General features: G+C 43.1%; 1 protein-coding gene and 1 long non-coding RNA gene across 8 annotated transcripts in view; both read left to right on the forward strand.

Annotated features, from left to right (window-relative positions):
• The first annotated feature begins 514 nt into the window (after positions 1–514).
• LOC135322746 (uncharacterized) lies at positions 515–12,205 on the forward strand. Of its 2 annotated transcripts, none has more exons than XR_010383525.1 (3): positions 515–1,233; positions 4,870–4,946; positions 11,720–12,205. It is a non-coding gene; the product is annotated as an uncharacterized LOC135322746 (long non-coding RNA). The 2 variants fall into 2 exon arrangements; XR_010383526.1 differs by lacking the exon at positions 11,720–12,205 and adding an exon at positions 8,723–9,665.
• Positions 12,206–12,980: 775 nt separating this feature from the next.
• RNASEH2B (ribonuclease H2 subunit B) overlaps positions 12,981–23,963 on the forward strand; it is a 61,839-nt gene continuing 50,856 nt past the window's right edge. For 2 of the 6 annotated variants that reach the window (XM_064493181.1, XM_031465978.2), the window contains exon 1: positions 12,983–13,293. In XM_064493181.1, the coding sequence (XP_064349251.1) occupies positions 13,230–13,293 (64 nt within the window). In that variant the 5' untranslated portion in view covers positions 12,983–13,229. Of the gene's footprint in view, positions 13,294–23,963 lie in introns of all 6 variants that reach the window. The other 4 variants (XM_031465976.2, XM_031465973.2, XM_031465977.2 and 1 more) reach the window with 3 other exon arrangements.

Raw genomic sequence — 23,963 nt, forward strand, 5'->3', positions numbered from 1 at the left:
ATAACATACACATAGACATATAGGCAGACACATCCAGAGATCTCATAGGTTCATTTTCTAAACATAGTCATGAATCAGGTATCACAATACAAAACTCACTACTTTAAAAATAACAGTTGGAATAAGTTAAATTTAAAAAGCCCCCCCCCCCCCCAGTCTTAGGAATGAGAGATGGTCTAGGTAGGATGAGTGTCCCTGAGAGCCCTGGTCTCACGGCACAGGAAGAGAAACGCAAGTTCTCCTAGAAGGGCTTGTTCCCTCAGGGTCAGAATTATGAAGACTTTTTTTTTTTCTCTTTTCAGACTAGCTTTCTTTAACAACTGGGTAGGTAATAAAAGAGCCCATTTTGGTCATTTTCAGGGCAAAATTTTCCTTTAATTCCCAATTAAGTAAGTACTTTCAAATATATGTACTGTATGTACATAAACCTGGCTGGGGTGTTAGCCAGAGGCTGGCTTTCTGACACCCCTTGATTCTGTATGAGAGGCTCTGTTTCGCATTTTAAAATGGAGTTTGTCGGGGATGAAATTGACTGATGAAATTGTGTGGTGGGCCAGTGTGCTGCTCGTGAGTTTAACTCCTCCAGGCGTCACCCTGGAGTCGTTTCAGCCCTCTCGCGTGGCTCCGTTTCTCCCTTCGGTGGTCTTAGACCACCGTGAGCACCCAGAGCCCTGAACGGCCAATGCTTATGTGTGACCCCTGGATGAGTAACTCTTTTCATTAATGAGTGGGTTTCCCTATGGAACCACCGCACGGTATGCAGATTGTGCCTCCACCACTACTGTAAATTTCTCAGTTGCCTGAGAAAGCCGTAAGGAGCCGGGAGTGTCCTGGGCAGAGGAGCGCGGTGCAGGGGGCGGTCTCACTGTCTCCGGCTCTTCCTGACGGTGAGAGGGTGCTCAGCTGCAGTCATAGGACACGACATTCTCTCGGAGCATCTCTCTCTATGAAAGAAAAAAGAGTAAAGGAGGGGGAAGGCAAGCAAGGAGCTGGAAGAGAAAGCCAGTAAGAGGATGAATTAGACGGGCTGTGGTTTTGAAACATGAAGCCTAGATAACAGCAAATGGAAACAGAATAAAGGACTAAAAACTTTAAAGCTATGGAACAAAGTAGTACGAGAAATCTTAAATCTGAAAAAAAAAAAAGATGTTTGAAGAAAACAAATCCCAGGAGACTTAAGAAAGTCCCTAAATTTCCTTGATTGTCCTAAACAGAGAACTGGACCAAAGTGAGGTAAGTACAACCGCTTTCTTCGAGTTCTTTGCCGTAGTCAGTGGACTTTTCCGATTCTTTGAGACCATCATAATCCCAGCCACCCTTGGGATCCACTCCCTTTAGAGTGTTGGTACCAAAAAGCCTTACAAATGCTGTTTGTGTAGAGAAATCAGTGATGTTAAAGAAAGCCATCATTCATGAGGAAAGTTCCAAAGGGAGCAGTAACATAAAATGATGCAAATGCCAAAGATATGAAAAATAAACACAATTGTTACAAGACACAATAGCTCTGAATGTTTGCTTTTATGTGACAGATGTTTTTAACCGAAGCTCAACATTGGCAGTTTGAGTCCACTTATGATTTTAATCTTTGTCCTATCCCCTTTTCATATAGATGCCTACTGACAGCATCTGCAAAGGCGCTGTAACCTGAATTTGACAGGGGAAAGTGAACAGACGGCCTTTGGAGTGTTTCCATTAAGTCTATGTAACAGACTGTTAACAGAAATCTGAAATAGCTATCCTAATCATCAACAGCAATCTTACACAAATTAAATTAGACCCAAAGGGCCTGATTAACTTTAAAATGCCTTATAGGCATGTAACATAAGTTTAACTCTTTTTTCCTTTGGGGTAGAATAGGATTGTTCGGTGTGAGTCTGATGCACAGTTTGTTTTTTGTTTTTTAATGTGAGCATGCATGTTGGACTCATAATGACAGGGAGACAGAGTTTCACTTTCTTTATCAGGAAACCACACTTCTGTGCATAGAAATTCAGTTAGGCCGCAGCCAAGCTCCCTGTTTACATGCAAAGTAGATGCTTCGAAAGAGGGAACATACCTCATCTAATAAACTCAAGGAGGTCTTCTTGGTAAAGAAAGGAGGCATACAGCAACAGGTATTAACATTACAATGATGCTGTCAGCAGAGGTAAAAGCTGAGCTAGAACTTCTGCAGTTCAGACCCACCTATCAAGTAATTAGCTGGATTTATGGTTTCAAGTATAATCATATCATAAATCAAGAAAAAAAAAAACATTGTTAAAAATATCTTCCATTCTCTGTTTTAGCCAGATCCCCAGAGGCCTGTCCAAACGCACTTCTTGAATTTTCATTTATCCCGAATCCCAGCCAGCAGGCCCGTCATTTGTACATTTTGGTATATAGTCTCCAATCCTTGTACACATGTGAAAACTTGTCAAAGGCAACTTCCTTCCAGCTGCATGGAACATGTAATTTCCACCCAAATCAACAGCAGTAGACGAGAAACCCAACTCATGTTAAAGAATATTAACCATTAAAATTATCAACACTACATTTTGGACATTTAAGGAACGTTTGTCCTTTCAGTTCTTACAATGCTATCACAGACACCCAAACTTGTCAACACCTCTCTGTTTTGGTGCCCAGCAGTAAGATTTTTCACCCAGGAGGAGACGTTCTTGTCTCCACATCTCCCCAGACACTAGATCAGAGTCGTGAAAGATGTTCACTGCCTGCAGAGTATTCCTCACCTTACAGAACCAAAGTGCTTTCCAGAGGAGGGAAGCTATAGCTCAAGTGGTAGAGCGCATGCTTTGCAGACACAAAGTCCTGGGTTAAATCTTCAGTATCTCCTCTAAAAATACACAAGTATACCTATGACCTCCCCCCAAAAAACAAACAAAAAAAGGGACACGCAAAGTGCTTTTCAGAAACGTACCCTTCCTCCACACATCTCAGGGGATTTGATGACAGTCTGGATCACCAAGGATAGAACCCAATTCATTCAAGTCAATGGCAGTGCCCCGGTCACTGTCAGTAGGCCAGGGATGGGCACGTACTCTGAGATGCTATCGGCAGAAAAAAAAAAAAAAGGACTTATCTTTCATGCTTCAGTGTGAACCAGAAAGCATATAGCTCCCACTGCCACTGGCAGCCAGATTGTGAGTGAGCATGAAGAGAACCGGTCTTAGGATGAAAATAATGCTGCTCTCCCTTTGGAATCTGGATATAACATTAAATGTACTGATGGTTTATGCCAGCTTGAGTCAGGGATTTTTACTCCCTGCAGCTGAAAATACTCAACTGACTTTAGGGATCTTCTGAGCAATTTGTACTCCAGTGTCTATGAGCTTTTCCTAGAATTCAACCACCAGTTCACGGAGGCTGGGCCAAGAGGCTCTAAATTGTAGAGAATATACCCCATAGTGTCTCCATCCTCCAGGGCTAGACCCCTGGTTTTGAACCAAGTGTGTGTTTAGCTCTCTGAGAATAGCTGCATTCTCTCCTGCAACTAGACTCTTCCTACCCGCCTGCCAAGTATGCTCAGTTACACCTAAAATATGTCAGGCTAGGCCCAAACTAGAACCCCTGGTACATAAATAAAGGTATTTTTGTACATTTGAGCTAAAAAATAGATATTTTTTAATTTATCCATCTTCACTCCCCCTTCCCCTCAGCAATTTTACATGAAATCTGGACTGGAGACATGGCCAGACTAAGGAGAACAACTGAGGAGAGCTTGAGCTGGGACTGAGCCCACATCCCTGCCCTGAATTCAGCACTCGGCCCACTGCTCTGAGCACAGAGCCTTCCAGTGTAACCCTAATGCCCCTTCCCAATGGCCTGGGCGCATTACACACTATGTTGGGGATTTGGAATAAAGCTGTTAAAATTCTATATTTAAGAAGTCTGAATTTTTCATACCTGCCAAATTAGCTGTTAATACCATTATTGCTCTTTTCTTAGAAATAGTGCTAAATGCAGTGAAAATCTAAAGAAGAACAAACCACTGGCAAAGGGTTCTAAGGTCCAGGTTAAGGCTCGGCAGACGCTGTCTGATGATAAAGTCAGTCCAGTTATACCCTGGGCTTCTTCCCACCCATGTGACTGAGTGGTCATCTAACCACCACCACAACAACAACACTTCTATATTTTAATATAAAAAAGAAACAGAAAAGGCATGCAGACGTTTTATTTTATACCTAATCCTTACGAAATACTTAATTTGCGTGAACTGCTGCCAAACATGGTTTTCAGTATATTCCTGCCTACTCAGAAACACACACTGGCTTCTCTCCCCCCTCCCTCTTCAAGTCTAGAATTCTCTGGCTGGTTTTCAAAGCACTCTGTGACCACACACCACTAATCAACTATTTTACTTCATCACCTCCTGTGCTCTCTGAAACATCTGCACCATAGCCAGACCCCTCCGTTTAACAACATTCTCTGATATTCAGGAATAGTCCTCCCTCAGGTTTTAGCCCACATTTTGCCAGCGTCTGAAATGCCCTCCACCCTTCCGTGACTGTCAGGTTCTATCCCACAGGACTCCTCATAATCCCCTCTTCACTGACAGTGAGCCCAGTCCACAGCCTTCCCTTACTACCCAAGTGCTCGGCCTTGATTATCAATTGCTGTGTTATGTTTTTCTAATTATTTCATATGTGTGGGTCTTTTCAAATCTGATTGTACACTTTTTAAGAATAAGCAATGATGAGGGGGACAGTATAGCTCAAGTGGTAGAGCACATGCTTAGCACGCACAAAGCTCTGGGTTCAATCCCCAGTACCTCCTCCAAGAATAAATAAACCTAATTACCACCTCCCACAGACAACAAAAACAAAACAAGAGTAAGCAATGATGTTATTCTTTCCTGTATTCATTCTGCAGAGTGCCCTGCAGTGTGGAACTCGAATGCTCCTCTACAAATGCCTGTTGATGATGGTGAGAAGTAACCTGGAGAACAGGTGAGGCAGCGCCTGACCCTGCATCACTGGCCCCCCTAGGTCCTGCTCAGGTACCACTGCCTTCTCGTATTAGGATAAGCTCTTACGAAGACCGAGAGCCAAGCTTTCTTGTTCTCTTCCACAGTGCCCTCTCTTTCTTGCTGTAGATTCTGAGTAGAACAGTTGAGATCTTCAGATCTATAGACTTGGTGGATGGAATCTCAAATTTCAAGGACTTTTGAGGGGGTGGGTAACGAGGTTTATTTATTTTTCTTAATGGAGGTACTGGGGATTGAACCCAGGACCTCATGCATGCTAAGCAAATGCTCTACCACTGAGCTACACCCTCCCCCTCAGAATCTCAAATTTCAAAGGACGTCTATGGCATTGATAATCCCTTCTAGTTCCAAGTAGGCTAGGATCTAAGCTGTTGCAGCAAAGCTCTTGTTCTCAAAATCCCCAGGCAGTCTTGAATGTCTTGCAGAGATATGAGGTTATTTCTAATGTCTAATCTAAATCTCTTTGGCTGCATGTCAAGGCAGTTCCCTTTATCACAACCCTAAGTAGAAACAGGGACTAGGGCTTTCTTTGCTGAAAACCATGTCCACACCATATAACTGATTTTTTTTTTAATGTACTTACCAGACTATCTTCTTTGCAAATTAAGGATGTGGTGTTGTGTTTTATATCCAGTCTCAGTTTTAAAGTAAATGGCTATCTATAGCACTGACTATAATAAGGCAAGTCCTTTAAATTTTCAAATATTGGGAGAGTACAGGGAAATTTTTTCATATTTGCTTTAAATATTTTATTTTAAAAAGTAAGATATGATGGATGCAGTTGATGCTCCTTTTGTACCATTGCCTCTTTCTTCTCTGGAAGGGTAAGGACTATACTGAAGCTGAGTGTATATTCTTCCTGTCCAGTTTTAAAATCATATATAATATATGTATATATCATGTACATATATCACACATTCATGTGTACGTATATAGGGGTATGTATCAGTCATTTCCTCATGACTATCTTCCAGCTCACCCCTTCTCTATTTGATTGTGTCCAGTCTAGAACTTACTCAAGCATTTATTTCAATTGACTGTATTTGTTTTTTTTTTTTAACGTACCCTTGTTCTTCCTTTACTTCTACCACTTTTTATTTTATAATATCTTGTCATTTCTTAGGAGGGCGTCCCTTTATCTCTTTGGGGTGCTAAGACATTTATTTTAACATCAGATTTGTATCAGGTTTCAGATTGCTGTGTTATTTTTATATCATCTTGCCCTTCTTCCTCTTCTTCACATATGTGGCTCCTTTCCTTCGGGGTCTCGATGAAAATGTCGTATCCTCTGAGAATCTTCTCCCCACCTGCCGTGATTCTCTGGTCCGGCTCAGAGCCCTAACTGAAGGTGCTATCACAAATTTCTCTGCTTTTGGTTACTTTAGACAGTCTGTCATCCTAATGAGACTATAAGCTGCATGAGGACAGAGAGCCTGTCTGTCCTGTTCAGTCATCTTTGCTGTCACTTGCCAGCACCAAGCACAATGCCTGGCTCACAGACGGAACTCAAAAAACATTTGCCAGATGAGTGAGTGAAATAGTAAACCAAGAATAGGAGACCTAAGAAATGAGTAGGCTTTAGCCGGGAAAGGAGGGCATGAGAGGAGTGTCGGGTGGGAGTGGATGGAGCTTTCCTGGCAGAGGGAACACCCTGTGTCAGATTTTTGAGGATGGAAGGAGCACGGGAGCAGAAAGAAGAGCCAGGAGGTTGGAGTCTCAGTGACATAGTGGTGAGCAGGGGTCAGCTCATCTGGGCTTTCAATGCCAAACTGAGGATTTTAAGTTTTATTTGAAAGGTTATTGGAAGCCGTTGGAGGGATTTAAGCAAGGCAATGACGTGTCCAGCTTTTCACACCATCCACGTTTCAAATGCTCAAAAGTCGCAAGTGGCGAGTGGCTACCTTAACAGAGCTAGAGAGCATTTCCATCCCTGCAGGAAGACCCACCGGTTAGCACTCTGGAAAAAATTGGACACTCTCGCTGTACAAGGGAGTTGGAGGGGACATTTCCAGTATACTATAAAACTTGAACCTATCCAATGGCAAATCTAGGAACTTTTTGCAGTGGCAAAAAATATATATTTTTAAAAGTATAATCTAGTTTTGAGATGAATTCTGAGTTTTGAAAGGGCAATTTAACGGTTCAGAAAAGCACTAGTACTTGCATACTCATAAAAACAAGCTGTTCTCAAACATTTTGAGAAACTCTCAAAACATTTTGAGATCTAGTTCTAAAATTTGCACTGTTTTCTAAAAACAAATATATCTAAAGATCGGTCTGGAGATAATGAACAGAAATCTATCAGCAAATTTACTAATTAGGGTCATGTCTACGCTTTTATGGAAACATTAAACATTTGTTTATTTGAAGTAAACTCTTTTAAGTCAAATACCATAAATATTGGCTGCCTGTCAGAAACGATGTACCAGAATTTCTCATGTTTTGTATTTCCTAATAGTGACCCAGCCCACACGATATTTTTATATGACGACAGCTGTCACGAAAGCAGAGTATCTTATATATACATTAGCTTTTGATTAATGAGCTAATGGTAGTTCTCTGTTTTAAAGTCTTTAGGGCCTGTGTGTGTTTAGCCAAAGCTCACTCAGAGTTGACAACGATGTTGATTATGTCGTCCACATGTTAGGGTGTAGCCCAGATAGTCACATTACCGATGAATGTACATCACAGCCGTACATCACAATCCATTACTAGGTTGTGAAATCAATTTACTCCATGTTATCAGTGTTGAATAAAGAAAAGAAACTTAATAGACTGGAATTAGAGTACACTGAACATGATGCATTTAAGTATTAGTTTGTGAAACCTTTGTTTCAATTGTGTGTGTGTCTTTTGTGTGATGTCTGGGTCATGCTACAAAATGTATTTCTCACTGTAGATTACAGTGAAAATATTGAGCAACACTGGGCTTCTTTCACGTTTTTAGTTGCAACTACTCTTGGTTGTTCTATTTTTTTTCCCTCAGTTGCTTATTGATCAAAGTCCTTTTTTTATACTTTATTGCACTCTTGGCGCTCTGTGTGGTCAGCCCGCTGGGGAATCCCATTTTACCCCCTCCAATGGCAGGCAAGGTCCTTACTTCTCCAGCTGCATCTCCTACCACCTCCTCCCCTTGCTCACTCCAGCAGAAGAGGCTGTCCTCGAAAGTGCTAGAAAAGCTGCAGCGCAGAGCCTTTGCACGGGCTGTTCCTAACACCCTTCTCTCAGATATGTACACGCCTAACTCCCTTTCTCCGTTCAAGTCTTTGCTCAAACGTTACCTTCTTCGTGAGGCCCATCCTGACTGCTTTATTTAAAATTGCAACCCTCCTCATCACGAACCCGCTTCTCCTGTTGTATTTCCTTCCTCTTGGGAACTAGCCACCTTCTATATGGAATGTATTTATGTGTGTTGCTTGTTCTGTCTCCCTCTACAAGATTAAACTCCAGGAGGGCAGCTATTTTTGTGTATTTTATTGACTGATATAGCCCAAGCAACCAGAACAGTGTCTGGCACCGAGTAGGTGTCAGTAATGTTGTAGAATTAATTTAGATTGGCCCACGTGGAGAGAAGGGGAGAGAGACAGAGAGAGAGGCAAAGAGAGAATGAAGGGGCCAAGCATCACATTCAAGGCAACCGGGAGACTGTTAGTGCATTCTTAGGTCATTTCCTGCCTTTTATCAAAAACTTTAAATTCTTCTTAGAAGCAGACATTGTTTTATGTTTTCTCCTTCTAGGACCCATTCCTCATCTGGCTCTACCAGACATTAGAGCAAGAACTCCCACTAACTTCTCGGAATCCATCCCAGCGGAGTGTAGCACAAGTTAGAAAGCTGAGCCTCTGGTTACAAGGTATAGGTTTAAGACAGCTGATGTAGGAAAAATCATCAAACCATGGTCCTCTGCTGAACTTATTTATTTATCCATCATGCAACATGAAATAGTAAAGGAGGTCAGAAAGTAAATTATGGGGTCAGTTGGTTTACAACATAAAACTTAAGGAAAAAAGTAGCAGGATCAATGTGATAGGGAGTTTTGTGATCCTGAAATTTTGTTTCTGGAGCCACCCAGTTGAGGTAATAAAGTCCTCCAGTGGAGCTGGCCCTGCCACCCAGGCAGGAGGGTTTTGTACTTGGCACATTTCATTTATTTCCTGCCTCAAAATTTCCAATTTAGACGGCGAGGCTACTGCTTGCTTCTGATGAAGTCAGCAACGCATTTCTGTACCTATTCCCCAAAAGGTACCTTGCTCTACTCATTGTCATAAGGGCCGTTTATGAAGTAGTTTCCTTTTTTAAAAAGCCAGATCGTTGTGAAATAAATAATTTCTGGAAGAAATACGACTTTTGAATTGTACATGATTGCTACAGGGATGCCATTTATAAGCTGGCTCACAGAAGACATAGCTAATGTTAGAAATAATAAAACGAGGGGCCTTCAAATAGATTGACATCGTATAAATAGCAAAAACCAAGCCAAAGCAGAACCCTAAAAAAAACCTCACAGAAACTCAGCAAGAGATGCCTAAAGATTTGGCCACTTCTTTTAATCATCGTCTTAATCTGTGCTTATTTCATCTTAATCTGTTTGAATTATGTGAGAAACTGAAAGCAATATCTTTCTTTTGTCTCCAAATTTATGCCTCCCTCATCCCAATCTGTACTTAAACATCTGAGCAATTTGAATATAAATTCAACTGTAAAGCTCTCTTCTATCTCAGTGTTTAACTCTGAAGCCAGAAGTACTGCACCATATCTTGTTCATACTTAATATTTTCTTAAATCTCAAGCCACATTTTAAATAAATGGAAACATTCTGGACAGTTCCCATCTACAAGAAAAATGATAGAAGCTGTTAGTCAATTTACAATTATTGCCAAAGCTATGAAATAAATAAACGGTAGTCTTTAAGATCAGGGCAATTGTTTTACATTTTAAATCAATATTAAATCTTTTAAAAGTCTCTCTGGTTTTTTTCCCCCTAACTCCAGAACAAGGAGTACTTAATTTGTTTGTAAATTCTTCTCCTCTTGTATGATCTTGATAAGAAATACATGGGACTCGTTTGCTCTGTCTAGAGGTTCTGATAGAGAAATTTTTTAAAGTGTGTTTCATATTTAGGCTGAAAAGTAGAGAAAGTGTAAGCACTTTTAAGGACAATCCTTTTAGCAAGTTCTTAAAGAATTAGGAATATTGAATAAACGAAGAAGACCCTAAGTTTTCAGGAATTTACATAGTCAGTGTAATTACAAAAGTCAACATGAAATTGAATATTATTCTGTAGAAGATGCAGCAGTTCCTCTTTATAGCTTTGCTTTGCTTTTTGCAGCAGTTCCTCTTTAAATAGTCAATCATGACTTACTTTTGCTGTTGCCATAACTGCCTATCTAACCACATACATGTTTATTCAAAAAATATTTGCGGAGTACACGCTATGTGCCCATAAGCTTTGTCCTAGGCACTGGGACACTAGGGAAGGAGGGAGAAAAGGTTAAGAGCCGGGTCTCTGGGTTGGAATTCCTGCTCTGCCACTGGCTGCTTGTGCATGCTGGGTAATCAGTTGATCTCTCAAAATTTACCTTCTTCCTCTGTAAAATGTGAGGAGCATCATAATACTTCCCCTTCAGACTGTTGGGAGAAATGAAAGAATGAGAGTTATGTGTTCAGTGCACTGCTTGTCACAATTAGTACATAGTGAAAGCCATCGTTATTTTTTGAGGATAAACTGGTGAATTATTAGATGCTGTCCGTCCCCAAGGAACTGACTGAAAATCAGGCTCACTCCCTGGTGAGATTACTGGGAAGACTGGAGGTATCTCACAGATTCAGGGGGAGGGTGCTGGGAGACAGGAAGAGGAGTGCTAACAAGAAGGCATTGTCTCAGTGGGCCTGATGGAGGAGGAAAAGTTGTCCAGGTGGAGTGGAGGTTGAGAGAGAGAAGGCGGAGGAATGAGGCTGGTTGAGAGCATCGTAGTCCCAGTATTAGGAACACAATGTCAAGTGCTGGATGTGACAGAGGGCAGTTCCTCATGGCCAAAATGTGGTCAAGGTGGAGATGGAGGTGATAGAAACTGGCTGGAGGGGCAAGTGAAGACCATATCTCAAGGGCCATGTGTTCCAAGCATAGTACTTGAGACTTCACCCTGAGGACAATAGGAATCTGGAGTCAATCTCCAACATCACTGCTGGCCGCCTTCCAAGAAGGTACTTAAATAATTTTTTTAAGTGGTTAAGGAAAATTGCATAGAGATGTTTGTTGCAGCGCATTAAAAACAAACAAACAAACATATTTTCATCCTTGGGCCTACTGTCAAGAGAATTAATTATACTCTCATTCATAGGACATAGTGACAGTTGTCCACATGGGTCCTGGCCCCTCTTATTTCATTTTTCTTGCCTCCTTATTCCTTATCCATCCCTTAACCCATGTCCCTTCCTTTTAAAGACACCCATTTATGTTTTTGATACATGGCCTTAAATGTGCATGTATTCTTGTGAAAGATATGTTGTTTTATGTGTGTTTTTAATTTATCTATATGGTTTTCTGCCATAAATCTCTTTCTGCTTCTAACTTTCCCCCTTAACATAAAGCATTCATGTTGCTATATGTACAATCTAGTTCATTATATGTGTACCTCTAGTTCATGGCTTCCAACTACCGCATAGTCCATATATAGTATACATTGTAGTACTTTTAGAATAACAGTTTGAAATAACCTAAATATTGCACACTAGGGAATGGTCAAGTAACCCTGGTACATGTCTCCAATGATACGTCTGAATGCCATGGGAAATATGTTTACAACGTTAAGAGAGAAAAGCAGGCAAAACTGTCTTTGCACTGTGAAAACAACCACATGAAAACATGTATTCAAACAGCCAACGGCTGGAAAGGATCAGAGGAAGATGAAAACAGCTCCAGAGCAACACCAGTCTGCTGCCTGCCCCAGAATTGGCATCTGGGTGCCCCGCCTCAACCTGAAAGGCTTCCTCTCTGCCAGGTGTGTCCTGCAGTCAACTTCAACTGCATTTGTCTCCCCTCATGGGAAACAGGACTGAAATAAACAATCTTTTCACAAGGTAGGTCTAGTGGTACCCAATTTAACTATCTTCAAGACTAAGCAAAAAAAGTTAAGTGCATTAAGTTATGTATATTACTCTTCAATTTGTGCGAAAAATAAGACACATGAACTTGTTTGGGAATGGAAAAATCTTGGAAGAATAGACAAGAAACTGTTAACAGTAATGGCTCCTGGGGGGGGGGGGGGAGGACTGGGGACCTGAGGTGGCAGGGTGTCCTACTTTCCTTTCACGTATGGGACAGATATTTATCTTCTTTTTTAAGACTATGTACAATTAACATTTTATTTTTACAAGTTCAAATCCCCAAATTTCATGACCCTCACTTTTTAAACATCAGTTTTTAAATGTCTTAATTTTTATCTCATTACAAGTTAATGTCTTCCAAACAACAAATGCATGTTTTGAGCCTCAAATTGTGCATCTCTTTTTAGTAATGAGGACTAACCTCAATTTGAGGGCTGCTTTACAAGCGTTATGAATCACAAAGGACACCATATCCTGGCATTAATTCCAAAGCAGAATGCAAACGATAATCAAAATACGTTGACAAGGAAGAGTGGCATTAGGGTTCGGATGTGAGAGCTGTCCTCCTTAATATGGATTTGCCCCAGGCTTTTCCTCCTGCTAGGTGTGTGCGAGCCCGCCAGCCCTCTGGGGTGGCAGGCGCCAGCCCTCCAGGGGCCCCACTCTCCGGGGACTCGGCCTCGCCCCGCTCTGCGACTTAGGAGCCTCTCGGCCGCGCCCTGCCTCCCGGGGAGGCCGCTGGCTGCGGTGACCCGGCGCCCGGGGCCGAGGCGACCCCTCCCGCCGCCACCGCCGCCACCCTCGCCCTGGGTCGCCGCCCCGCGCGCCGCGTCACTGGGCGCCGCAAGTGAGCGCCTATCACTGGCCGAGCCGCGGAGGGGAGAGGCCGCGACCCTTCCCCGCCCGCGGGCGACGAGCCAGCGCGCTGGCGGCCTGGGCCTGGCGCTCAATTTAAACACTTAACCCGAGGGGCGGGCTGGGTCCGGAAACGAAACTTAATTCGTCCCGCGGGCCGCCCGCAGGCCCGGCCAGTCCCTCCGCGCGCCGCGCTCCCCCGAATAGGCCCTGCTCCCTCCGTCTGCCGCCCGGCTCTCGCCGGGCCCGCGCTCGGAGGGCTGAGGCCTGCGGCGGCCACGGCATGGCTGGTGGCATGGACGGCGGAGACGGGGCTCGCGCCCGGCAGCACGTGTTCTTGGTCCCAGGTAAATACGCCCGCCCCGGGGCGGCGGCGCGCCCGGCCCGGCCTCCCGCCCCGCGCGGCCCGGCCGGGGAGCGCGCAGAGCGGCCGGCGGGGGTGGCGGCGGCGGCGGCAGGGCGCGCCCCCTCCGGCCCGCGGCTCCCTTCGCCCTCGCGCGCGCGCCCTAGTGGGCTCAGTGCCCGCGGTGGTGCCGAGGCGCCACCAGCTCTGGCTCTGCTCTCCTCTGGGCCGCGCGTGCGGGACCCGAGCCTCCCCCGGAACATGTGATTACTCATCTTGGTCACACGTACCAGCAGCTGCGCTTTTCAAAACCAAAGCCGGAAGCACCAAAACGGACCGAGCGGATTTTCCCCGTTTGGGTTCTTTGTGGATCGGGTGGGCTGGAGAGAGCGGCCCAAGCCTGCGGAGAGCGACATGGTTTCAGGGCCTCGGAGCCTGCTGCGGAACCCGGGGGGTTTGCTACTGGGTTGTAATTTGGTATCCCCCCACCCAGCAGCCGGCCCAGCGCCTGAACTCTACTGGATCGGAACCTCGGATCCGGTAGTCCCGCAGTGGCCTAGGAGGCCGCAGTCTTTGCAAGACCCCTGCCCAGGGACAGGTCTTGTTTGGCGAGGCAGGAGGGAAGCTGGGTGGTGACAGGGGTCAGGACGAGGGTAGCAAAGAGATTCAGGCAGCTAATGACAAGTGTGTTGGAGCCAGGCTTTTCAGCCTCCCTTGGGGTGATGACCAGCTGTCCAGGGCCTGCAGGGGCTGGGATGATGGAGCGAGTCGTTACCACACATGATGGCATGAAATGGCAGAATGAATGGAATTGGGGACCAGGGAGTGCAAGTCAGAAAGTTTTGGCGCTTTTATCGGATGATGCATTGATTTGATGGCATAACATTGGAAATAAGGGAAACTCATTGCTTTCTGTATCAAATTGTGAGATTTTAGCTCAGCAAATGCACTATTTTTGCAATAAATGATACTCTGATGATGAAACATAGTTGCCCAGTAATCTAGATTTTTATGGTGAAAATTTATATTGAAAATTGTTACATGACAATTTGTCTAGAATATTTTTTGTTTTATGTTTTATTTTTTTTTTATAAAGAAGCGTAACATACATACATAGTACAGTGTGCAAATTTAAGTGTGCAACTCAGTGGAACTTTTCCTATGTATACACCCCTGTAACTATTCCCCAGGTCAAGGCCTAGAACTTTTCCAGTAAGCTCCTCTTGCCTGTTGCTAGATAGCCCCAGTAACTTCTGTGCTGACCTCTGTCACCGCAGTTTCGTTCTGCCCGTTTGGAAAAGTATGTGTTCCTTTGTGCCTGCCTTTGACTCAGCATTGCATCTATGAGGTTCATCCATATTCTGTATAGCAGTAGTCTGATTTGTTGGTTGGCTTGTGTTTTCCTTGTGTATATTTTATCGTATGCATATTAATATTTATCTCTACTACTGTGGATGGACATTTGGATTATTTCCAGTTTGTAACTATTACAAGTTTCATTTCTAAGAACACTCTTTTATGAGGCTTTTGGTAGCTGGAAGTGCTCATTTCCCTGCCGTGTAGACCCAGGAGTGGAAATGCTGATCCTGGTTATGCTATGTTCAGTTTTGGAAGATGCTGCTCAGCGGTCTTCCGAGCGGTTGTACCGATTACACTCCCACCAGCCGTGTGTGAGTTCCTGTTGCTCCACATCCTAACTAGAGATGTTTGTAGTTTGAATGGGAAAAGTTAATGCAAAATTCCAGGTTTCCACAGAATCTAGCAAAGGGCTACCTGATACTTGCTTTCCAGTAGAAGAATTCTCTTCTCACCATTGTCACATTAATTCAAAGAGATTTTAATGGGAACTCTATACATTCAGAATCAAGTGCATTGTTTTTATTTAGATACACACTGGCTAAGAATAATTTGAGTTTCTTATCTCGTTCTATTCAGTTAGTAATGGCATGTTCATTCTTAAGGTTTGCTTGTATCCTCATCGTATTAAACACAAAAACCTTTGAGATAATTCAATATTGATTGCATCCCTGAAAATTGTAGGTTTTAATATGTCTACTGCCAGGTGGCGAAAAGAATTTCAGGCCAGTTCCTGTTCAAAGCTGCAATGTACTATGACCTTTGAACTCACTGGAGGAGGCTGAGCCAGCTGTTAAGGAACAGAACAGTGTGGTCAGGCAGGCTGGTTCTGTAACACTAGAAACTCGAGCGACTAGTGCCTGTAATTCTTCCAGCTGGCCTTTACTGCCACCTGCAGGCCCTGCGGGTATAGGCCCTGGTGGTTTGACAGTTAACTGCTGTGCAACAGTGCTTCTCAAACTTGAGGGCATCAGTCACCTGGGGAGCTGGGCCCCACCCCCAGAATTTCTGATTCAGCAGGTCTGGGATGGGGCCTGAGAACATGCATTTCTAACCAGTTCCCCAGGGATGTTGATGCTGCTGGTCGGAGGACACCACGAGGAACCCTGCAGCAGGACCATCCTGGAGATAGAAGGGGCCAGCCTCAGGGTTAGCTGTCTTTATGGTGGGCCAGAATTTCTGCCGCCAGGAGAGTGCAGGGTATGAGGCCCATCTTCACAGACCTGTCTATTGTTTTTTCCAGCCAATAGGAAGTAAACCCCATTAAGTTATGCATTTGAGAGGGGACTGTACCCTACCATAGCACTGTGTTATGTCTTGAAGGATGTAGTAAAGGACATATTAAAAAGTACTAGTTAGGTCTCTTTGCCCCTCATTTTCAATTTGTCTGGAGAAGTCGATTATCCTGGAAAAACAAAAGCTGAAACTTGGAAGGAATGCTTGTGAGGTAGATGTGGGACCTTGATTTTCATAGGCCGGTGGAGACAGAGCTGTCTCTGTTTCCTCAAGGTAAGCATTTCTTGCAGTTTGGGATGGTCTTAAACGTTTCTCCTGCATGGCCTGGGGACACTAGGCTATTTGCAGATTTAGTTACCATAAGAGACCAATGAACATCCCTACTTTTTGGAATAAGGTAGAAATTTCCTTTCTCTTTGCTATCCTAAAAGCACATGTTTGAGTCATACTTTTAATATTTTTTTCTAGTCCCAGTTTTATATGCTTGTTATTTCTACTAAGTTGGAGTGGATGCCAATGTGGAAGGCCAGCCGGGAACAGAGTCACTGAACGTAGGAGAGAGGGCTGCATTGCTGGCTGAACCCTGTTACTTTGCCGTCTCCAGGGGAATGTTAAAACAGTGGGAATCCCTAACGTTATGTGAGGGGAAAAAGGAAGGACAAAAATGATCTCAGGATCCATTTAGACTGAAACATCCTTCAGCCAGCCCCCTGATTAAAAAGCCTCCAGGTCAAACTGGACTTCAGATCGCATCTTCAGCTGTAGACAAGTTTTGCAATAAAGTTATTCCCTTTTATTTCATGAAAAGACACATTAAAAAGTATTTTAGGAAGAGTTCTATTTGTTATTTATTTCTCTACAGATAGCATAAGCAATGGCAGTTTTTTTTGGGCATAAAGGACCGGTTGCTCTCAGGGAAATAATAATCTCAGACCTGCCTCCCTGCCTCAGACATTCCAAATGCAGTAGTGACCTTTTTATAGTATCAGATTTGTCTCTCCAAAAGGAAAACAATAATAGATTTGAAAGGATTGTATGACTGCAAGCTTTAGAACTATATTCTAATTAAAGAATTAAAAAAGAAATCAAACATAAAGGAAAAACTAATTTTCCTATTTAATGATGGAGAAAATTTATATTATTTCTGATTAGAGACTTGTAGCTTTTAAGTGAGCCCACAAGAAACACTTCTTGTTTGAAAAGTAGGAGTTTGAAGTAGATGGCAAAGAAAGAATTACTATAGACCCAAATGACTTTTCAGTGACCCTAAAAAAAAAAAAAAAAAACCCTTTTTTTTCCTATTTTACCTAAGGGCCTGTGGTTAGTCTCAGAAGAAAAATGTAAGCAGGTTTTTTGTTCTTTGTCAACCCTGTTTCCCTGTCTGTTTCTTTGTGTTTAGAAACACACCTGTGGGTTGAAAGCTTCCTCACTTTCATAGGAGCGTGTTCAGTGGGAGGAACCTGCACTTACCTTGGCCAGCAGTCGGGAACCTGCCGGGTCCAAGCATTGACTTTAGGTAAAGCTCGGCTTCTCGGAAGGTTTGTCATTTACTGAATAGTGTCCTGCAGGCTGTCAGCAGTGAGGGGGGTCTCTTAAGTTTCCCAGCACAGAGTGTGTTTAACATTTTCCACACAAACCCCCAAATCTGGCTTTGTCTTTATGAAACGTTTGTCTGGCAGGAGCCCGACTGGCCTCCCTCAGATGGCCGCTCGCTGAGTCCCAGCACGTTCTGAAGCTGACGTGCTGAATCGGTTGCTGGTTGGTACAATCAGGCTGTTTCCAGAGCTTGACCTTGTCCTGCTAGTAACTGTTCCAAAAGGCCTGGGACATTGAAAGTCAGAACTCATACTTATCTTCCAGGGCAGAAAAAAAATTCATAAAAGGAAAATAAGAGATGTTCGTGATTTTTTTTCACTTGAATAGCAGAATAGGGGCTGTGTGGGTTTCCCCCGTATCCTCTGAACTTTAACCATGATATTAAGAAACAAACAACTCATCAATGTTCTTGAGAGCCTGGCAAGCCTGAAAGTAGACTTATGCTATTTATAAGCTCCTTGGAAAATTGCATCCTCATTGTAAAGCCTCAGTTTCCTCATCTCTGTAGTGGGGAGAACAGTACTGGACTCACGGGGTTGTCCTCTGTTGGTCTGAATTACACGTCAGCGCTTCCTGGTACCCCAAGCTCTCAGCGTCCTGGCCTGGGGCAGAAGGGGCCTTCAGTAAACATTTACTGCAAGAACGAACGGCTCACATTCCAGTTCTCCCTGCAGTCTTTGTCTCTGCACATGCGTCCTTTTCCCTCCCTTTCCACTTTGATCCAAATTCTATCCTTTCTTCAAGGCTTGGTTCAACTTTAGTTTCCATGAAGCTAAGCCATTTGTATGTATCACAAAATGATTCCAGTGTTCTTTTTTCTATTTCTGCCTTTATTTCACTATTTACTCTTACAACCTGTCTACTGGAGCACCCGCTAAAATGCTTAGGGATATTGGGGTTATACAACTTATTTCAATGCCCGTGACTGTGTGTCTACCTAGACCCCTGCCTGATCTTTTCTATGATCTCTGCTTGGCAAATGCCTACTTACAGTTTAAACCCAGTGCAAGTGTCACCTCCTCCAGGAAACCTTCCCTCTGAGCCTCTCCCCCTGTTAAAGTGCAAGTTAGTGGTACCTCTTCAACCACCTACACATTTCATCATGGTTATTCAGTTCACTTATCATTTTTGTGTAAAAATATATTGGATGCCCAGTACAGAACCCAGGCACGTTCTTCTGAGTGGCCCCTATGGCATCTCAGTGATGGGCATTTTGGCCTTAAGCTTCAGAGCCCAACCTTCCCCAGTGCTTCTGAAAGCAGGCAGGCCACTTAGGACTTTCAGCCTTTTTGTTCAGAGGTCCTTTATATTTGCTTTTAAAATATCTTTAAAAGGTGACTTGCTAAATTGGAATGGGCTATCTGGTGAAAGGCTCTGATCTGCTCTGAGCCTGTTTCATTACCTGCCTCTGAAACAGCTAGAATCCTGGCCGGCCAAGGGCTCTCCAGCCAGAGCTGATTTCCCTGCGAGGGCCTAACGTCTTGACAACATTTGGCGAGGCTCTGTGCTGAGATCAGTTGCTCTTTTAATCTCAGTTTTGACCATTTAACTCTTTTTCTCCAAATGGTTTTTTCCAATAAGTTTTTATTAGAACAGTGCATACCCAGTGTAGAAATTTTAGTAATGCAGAAAAACATGCAGAAGAAAAGCATTTGTCCATCATCCTGCCACTCAAAAATAATAATTTTGGAAATATTTTTTCTAGTCTTTTTATGTTGTATGTATCATAAAATGAATTTCAGTGTTCTTAAATTTTTCTCATTTTTCTATTTCTGCCTCTATTTCACTATTTACTCTTCTTATTTGCTGGAACACTCACTAAAACACTCAAGGAGATTACACAAGGGTACTACCTGGCTCTGTTTACTATACTTCTATGTAGAACTAGAGAAAGATGTTAGATGGATTTAATGGCGAGCTAGGGAGCTGAAAATTTTTTCTCTTAATTTTGGTAAAGACAGAAACTCAGACAGTGACATGAATAAACCTGACAAAGAGAATCTGTAGGTCATACTTTTTGCATTGAAGAGGCTTGTTACGAGTTTATTTATATTGTAACAAATATACCAAGTAAGAAGTACTTCCTCACAGGATAGGCAGTACATATATGAAATGGATTATTTTTAAGAGTGGCTAAAGACTGAAAATGCAATCAGATCCAAGAGAGGTGAGGATAAATTCCCAGAACCATAATGAACACGTTGGCAAGCTAGGATATTTTGAAAGTCGTTTGAGGTTGAATTTTTGAGGACAAGCCTGACTTCTGCAGACGACCTTGGTGTGTTTGCCGTAAATGGGATGCCACTTTGAATGGACCTTGAAGACCATGAGTCTACCTTAGTATGGAAATTACTGTTTCTTTAGTGTGAGGGTAGGGAGGGGGAGGCAACACATCTTGATTGTGTTAGAAAACCTGACTGATGCTTCTTTAGGACTTCCTTAGCGGGGCCACAGATTCCTAGCAAGTGCCAGCTGTGTTGGGGGCAGGGTGGTGGGGTGGCGGAGAGCTTCAGGACACCTGGAACAGGGTGTTGCAGCACCAGGAGGTCTAGAGTTTCTGCCTCTCTGAGCGTTAACTTCCTCTTCTCAAACCGACTTCCTCTGCTTGGTGTGAAACGGGCTACATACACCCTGCACCCTCAAACCTCCTGGCACTGCAGGGAGGAGCTGCCCCTCTTCTCTTCGTTCTTAGTTTAAAGTTTCCAGGGCAGCTTTCTGCCCGGCCGCCCGTGATGACTTCTAAGCCCAGCCATCACCCTCTGTGAGTGGTAGCCAAGGAGGGGTGGGCTCCCTCCAGGCACAGGTGGGAGGGGGGCCGCCAGAGGGTGCTGGGGTGCGGAGTGCTTCGTCCAGGAGAAGGAAAAGGTGCAGGATAGACGGCTCCAGAGCTCATCACTGCCTTCACTCACCAGTAAGCCTGAGCGCTGGAGGGAGTCAGCCGCACGTGGCCGGCCCGGCCCGTCTCTGTCAAGTTCTGAGTTTCCAGTTGCTGGAGGTCTCTGACTGAGTGGCGCAGGGACCTGGCAGAGGCCTGTATGGAGAATTGGGGTTTGGCTGTAACTTATACTGTCCTTCCTTCAGCCAAGGTTTATGTAATTTGGGGGAAGCCCATCTCCGAGGCTTACATCTTCCATCTCATACCATTGTAATACACTCTGATGTCTGTTACTGTATTTGACCCTCACAATGACCTTGAGAAGTAGTCAACACAAGCTTTATTATCACCATTTTACACGACTTGGAGAAGTCAAATAATCTGCCCAACACTCTGTAGGAATTAAGTGGCAGAGACCATCAGCACTCCGGAGTCCCCCAGGGCCCCTGCCGTGAGCCCAAGGCCATTCTGCTGGCTGAACGATGGTCACGCCACCCTGGGAGGGGTGGGAGGACCAGGCACCAGGCACACCTCCTCTCAGTGAGCCAGCGCTGTTGTTATTGGTCATCCTAGTCAGGCCTGTCCCATCTGCCTCTCCAGAGTTTCCCTGCTTCTCAGATATTTCAGGGCCTCAGCTCCATCTCTAGATGCTCCTGTTCTTTGTGGCTCTGAGTTGGTTACAAACGTGAAGTTTTGCATCAGTTTCTTCTTCAGGGCACATGCCGTTCCTAGAAATATGGCCGTTGATAGGTCGGCCCTAAAAGAATGGAGATGTTATCTTCTGTGGTTTTGGTGAACGCTAGTTTTTTCTTTTTTCTAACTTCAGAATGAAAAGTTACTCTTAGAAGAACCCGTTACTTGGAAATTATTTTCATAGTGCATGCCAGCTTTCTTGGTTTGCCTCCTGTAGTGTTTGAGGAAGCTGAGAGCTTCAAAGCCAGGAGAATGACCCCAGATCTCTTTGATGACAGTGCTAACAACTTGGGAGGGGAAGGCAAATAGTTGTTACTGAAATTGGTATTCCTGAAAGCGGCAAGTAACTTGAAAATTATGCTGATTTGTCTTGTACGCGTTGTGTTTGTGTCCTAGCAAAAAATCCCAAGGAGGTTTCTCTGGCAATCAGGCAGAAGGGAACCAGGGGATCTGAATATATTCTAATGGTTGAAGTCTAAAGAAAATGAACTAGGACCTATTTAGGACATAGTATTGCATGAGCATGAGAGTGATAATCTCATTTTTTTTTCTCCTATTGGATCTTCTTAAGAAACCTGAATAGCCTTGATATGGTATCTAAAAATAAAATGAGTGGTGCTTTGATGTCTGTTCTTTCTTCTCCGTGTAACAGTGGGTGTGTGTTTCTCAGCTTATCTGCCATGTGCCAAAAACCAGACAGGGTCACGAACAAATGCCTGTTGCTTCCAAGTCATAAGAACACTTGGCAAAAAAAGTGGCTCTCTCTCCTGTCTCGTGTCTTTGAACTTTAAATGATACGAAGAAACTTGTCTTAACCAAGAGAGGGAGAAGAAAGAGCTGCCAAGTTTAAAAACTAGTTGATAAATAACTTCATATCAAGTGTACAACAACCCACATACTACATAATCTGCAGATGAAAAATAATGTTCCATTTTGGCTTGTACAATACTTCATGAGTAACTTTTCAAAATTACTGAATGGTTAAGTCTCTGCACTGATACGTGCTGTGTACTCTAATTTTTAAGCATTAAAATGTCACAGATAAGTGGGGGCAGAGGGCATGTGCAGCTATGCATAGGATATTGTCATTACTAGTAAGATCAGTTTTCTTTTTTTTGCCATTGGTCAAACTTGACTTTATCTGTTTTTATCACCAGATGTTTCTTGTATCCCACAACAAATTTCTAGCATCCTTCTTTTGTGTATTTTTTGATCCTGCCTTTTTTTCTGTCTCACTTTCCTTGGCTCCCCCCTTTGCTCTTCCTTCTGTTGCCTCCCTGGCAGTGTGGGAAACTGGCTGGACTGGAGTGGGGGCAGCTGATGAGAAAACTCTGGTCTTTGACGCTGAGGAGGACAGGACAGGAAGGGGACAGATGAGTCTGAGCTGTTTGTGTCACAGGAAAACAGTTACACCAAGATAATTATTGGGTTTCAGAGCCGCAGTTTGTGTTTCCTGAGTTAAGAAGGATGGGACTTCAGATTAAGAGTTTCTCCAGGGTCATAGTTTAAAACATTTGTTGCCTGATTTAAATCTTGGCTCTCTGTGTAGTTGAATAGCTCCATGACCTCGGACAGCTTTCTTACTTTAGCAAATTTCTCATCTAAAAAGGTAGAAATTAAAATGGTACCCTACCTCACAGAGATACTTACTATGAGGATTATATTACATAATTTACATAAAGGATGCTGTCTGGTCTATAGTAAGTGCCGCACACATATTAGCTGTTATTTGTTATTTTACATTCACTGGCCACAATTGTCTCTTTGTCATTGGTATGTTTTCTTTAAAGTTCAAATGTCAGGAAAGTAGCAATCAGAGTTTCCTTTTGTTGAGGTATTTAGATCGGTATGGTAAACAGATGGAAGATTTGCTGCAAGAGTTAATGGTGACCAGTGGGACATAAAACCGGATCTTTATACAGAACTCAGAGACCATAAGAAAACTGTGTGGAATTGGTTAGACATAAACTCAAGTGGCAGGGCTTGAGAAATTTGGGAAGTTTAAGATATTATTGAATCTGTAATGGCCAAAAGGACTGAGTACCTGCTTCTGATTTGTCTGAATTTTTTGTTTTTGTAGAAACACTCTTTTAGCCAGCATGGCTTATGTCATCTCTTATATAAGAGACAACAGTCAGGAAAAGAAAGTATAGAGCTTACTCTTTAAAAACCATAATGTGAAAAGGTCTTATTTTATTCAGCATGGTTTTGGAAGAAGGTGTTGCATGTGAATAAATTTTCTAGATGAGTGAAGTTTGGCTCATTAAGTATGAAAACTTGTTTTACCGTTTTTTACTGAGCTTTTGCTAAAATCAAGCAACAAATTCATGTAACACTTATCAAGCATATTCCATGTGCCAGGAACTCCTGGGTACTTCACTTACGTCATCTTAATTTTTGCACATAAAATGCACTGTGTTCAGGCTTCTTAGAAAGAATATACAGGCATAATTTTATTGTGCTTTGCAAATACTGTGTTGTTTTTTTTTTTTTAACAAATCAACAAGTCTGTGGCAACTGCATTGGGTAAGTCTATTGGCACCATTTTTTCCAACAGCATTTGTTCACTTCGTGTCTCTGTGTCACATTTGGTAATTCTTGGCATATTTCAGTTTTTTCATTATTATTATATTTGTTATGTTATCAGTGATCTTTGATGTTACTGTTACAAAAAAGATTACAGCTCGGTGAAGGATCAAATGATAGCGTTTTTTAGCAATAAAATATTTTAAATTGAAATATGTACTTTTTTTTAGGCATAATGCTATTACACACTTAGTAGACTATAGTATCGTATAAACATAACTTTTATATGCACTGGGAAACCAAACAATTTGTGTGACTCACTTTATTGTGATACTTGCTTTATTGCAGTGGTCTGGAACTGAACCAGCAGTATCTCTGCAGTATGCCTGTAC

Source organism: Camelus dromedarius, chromosome 13 (genome assembly GCF_036321535.1).
Source record: "Camelus dromedarius isolate mCamDro1 chromosome 13, mCamDro1.pat, whole genome shotgun sequence".
NCBI lineage: Eukaryota > Metazoa > Chordata > Mammalia > Artiodactyla > Camelidae > Camelus > Camelus dromedarius.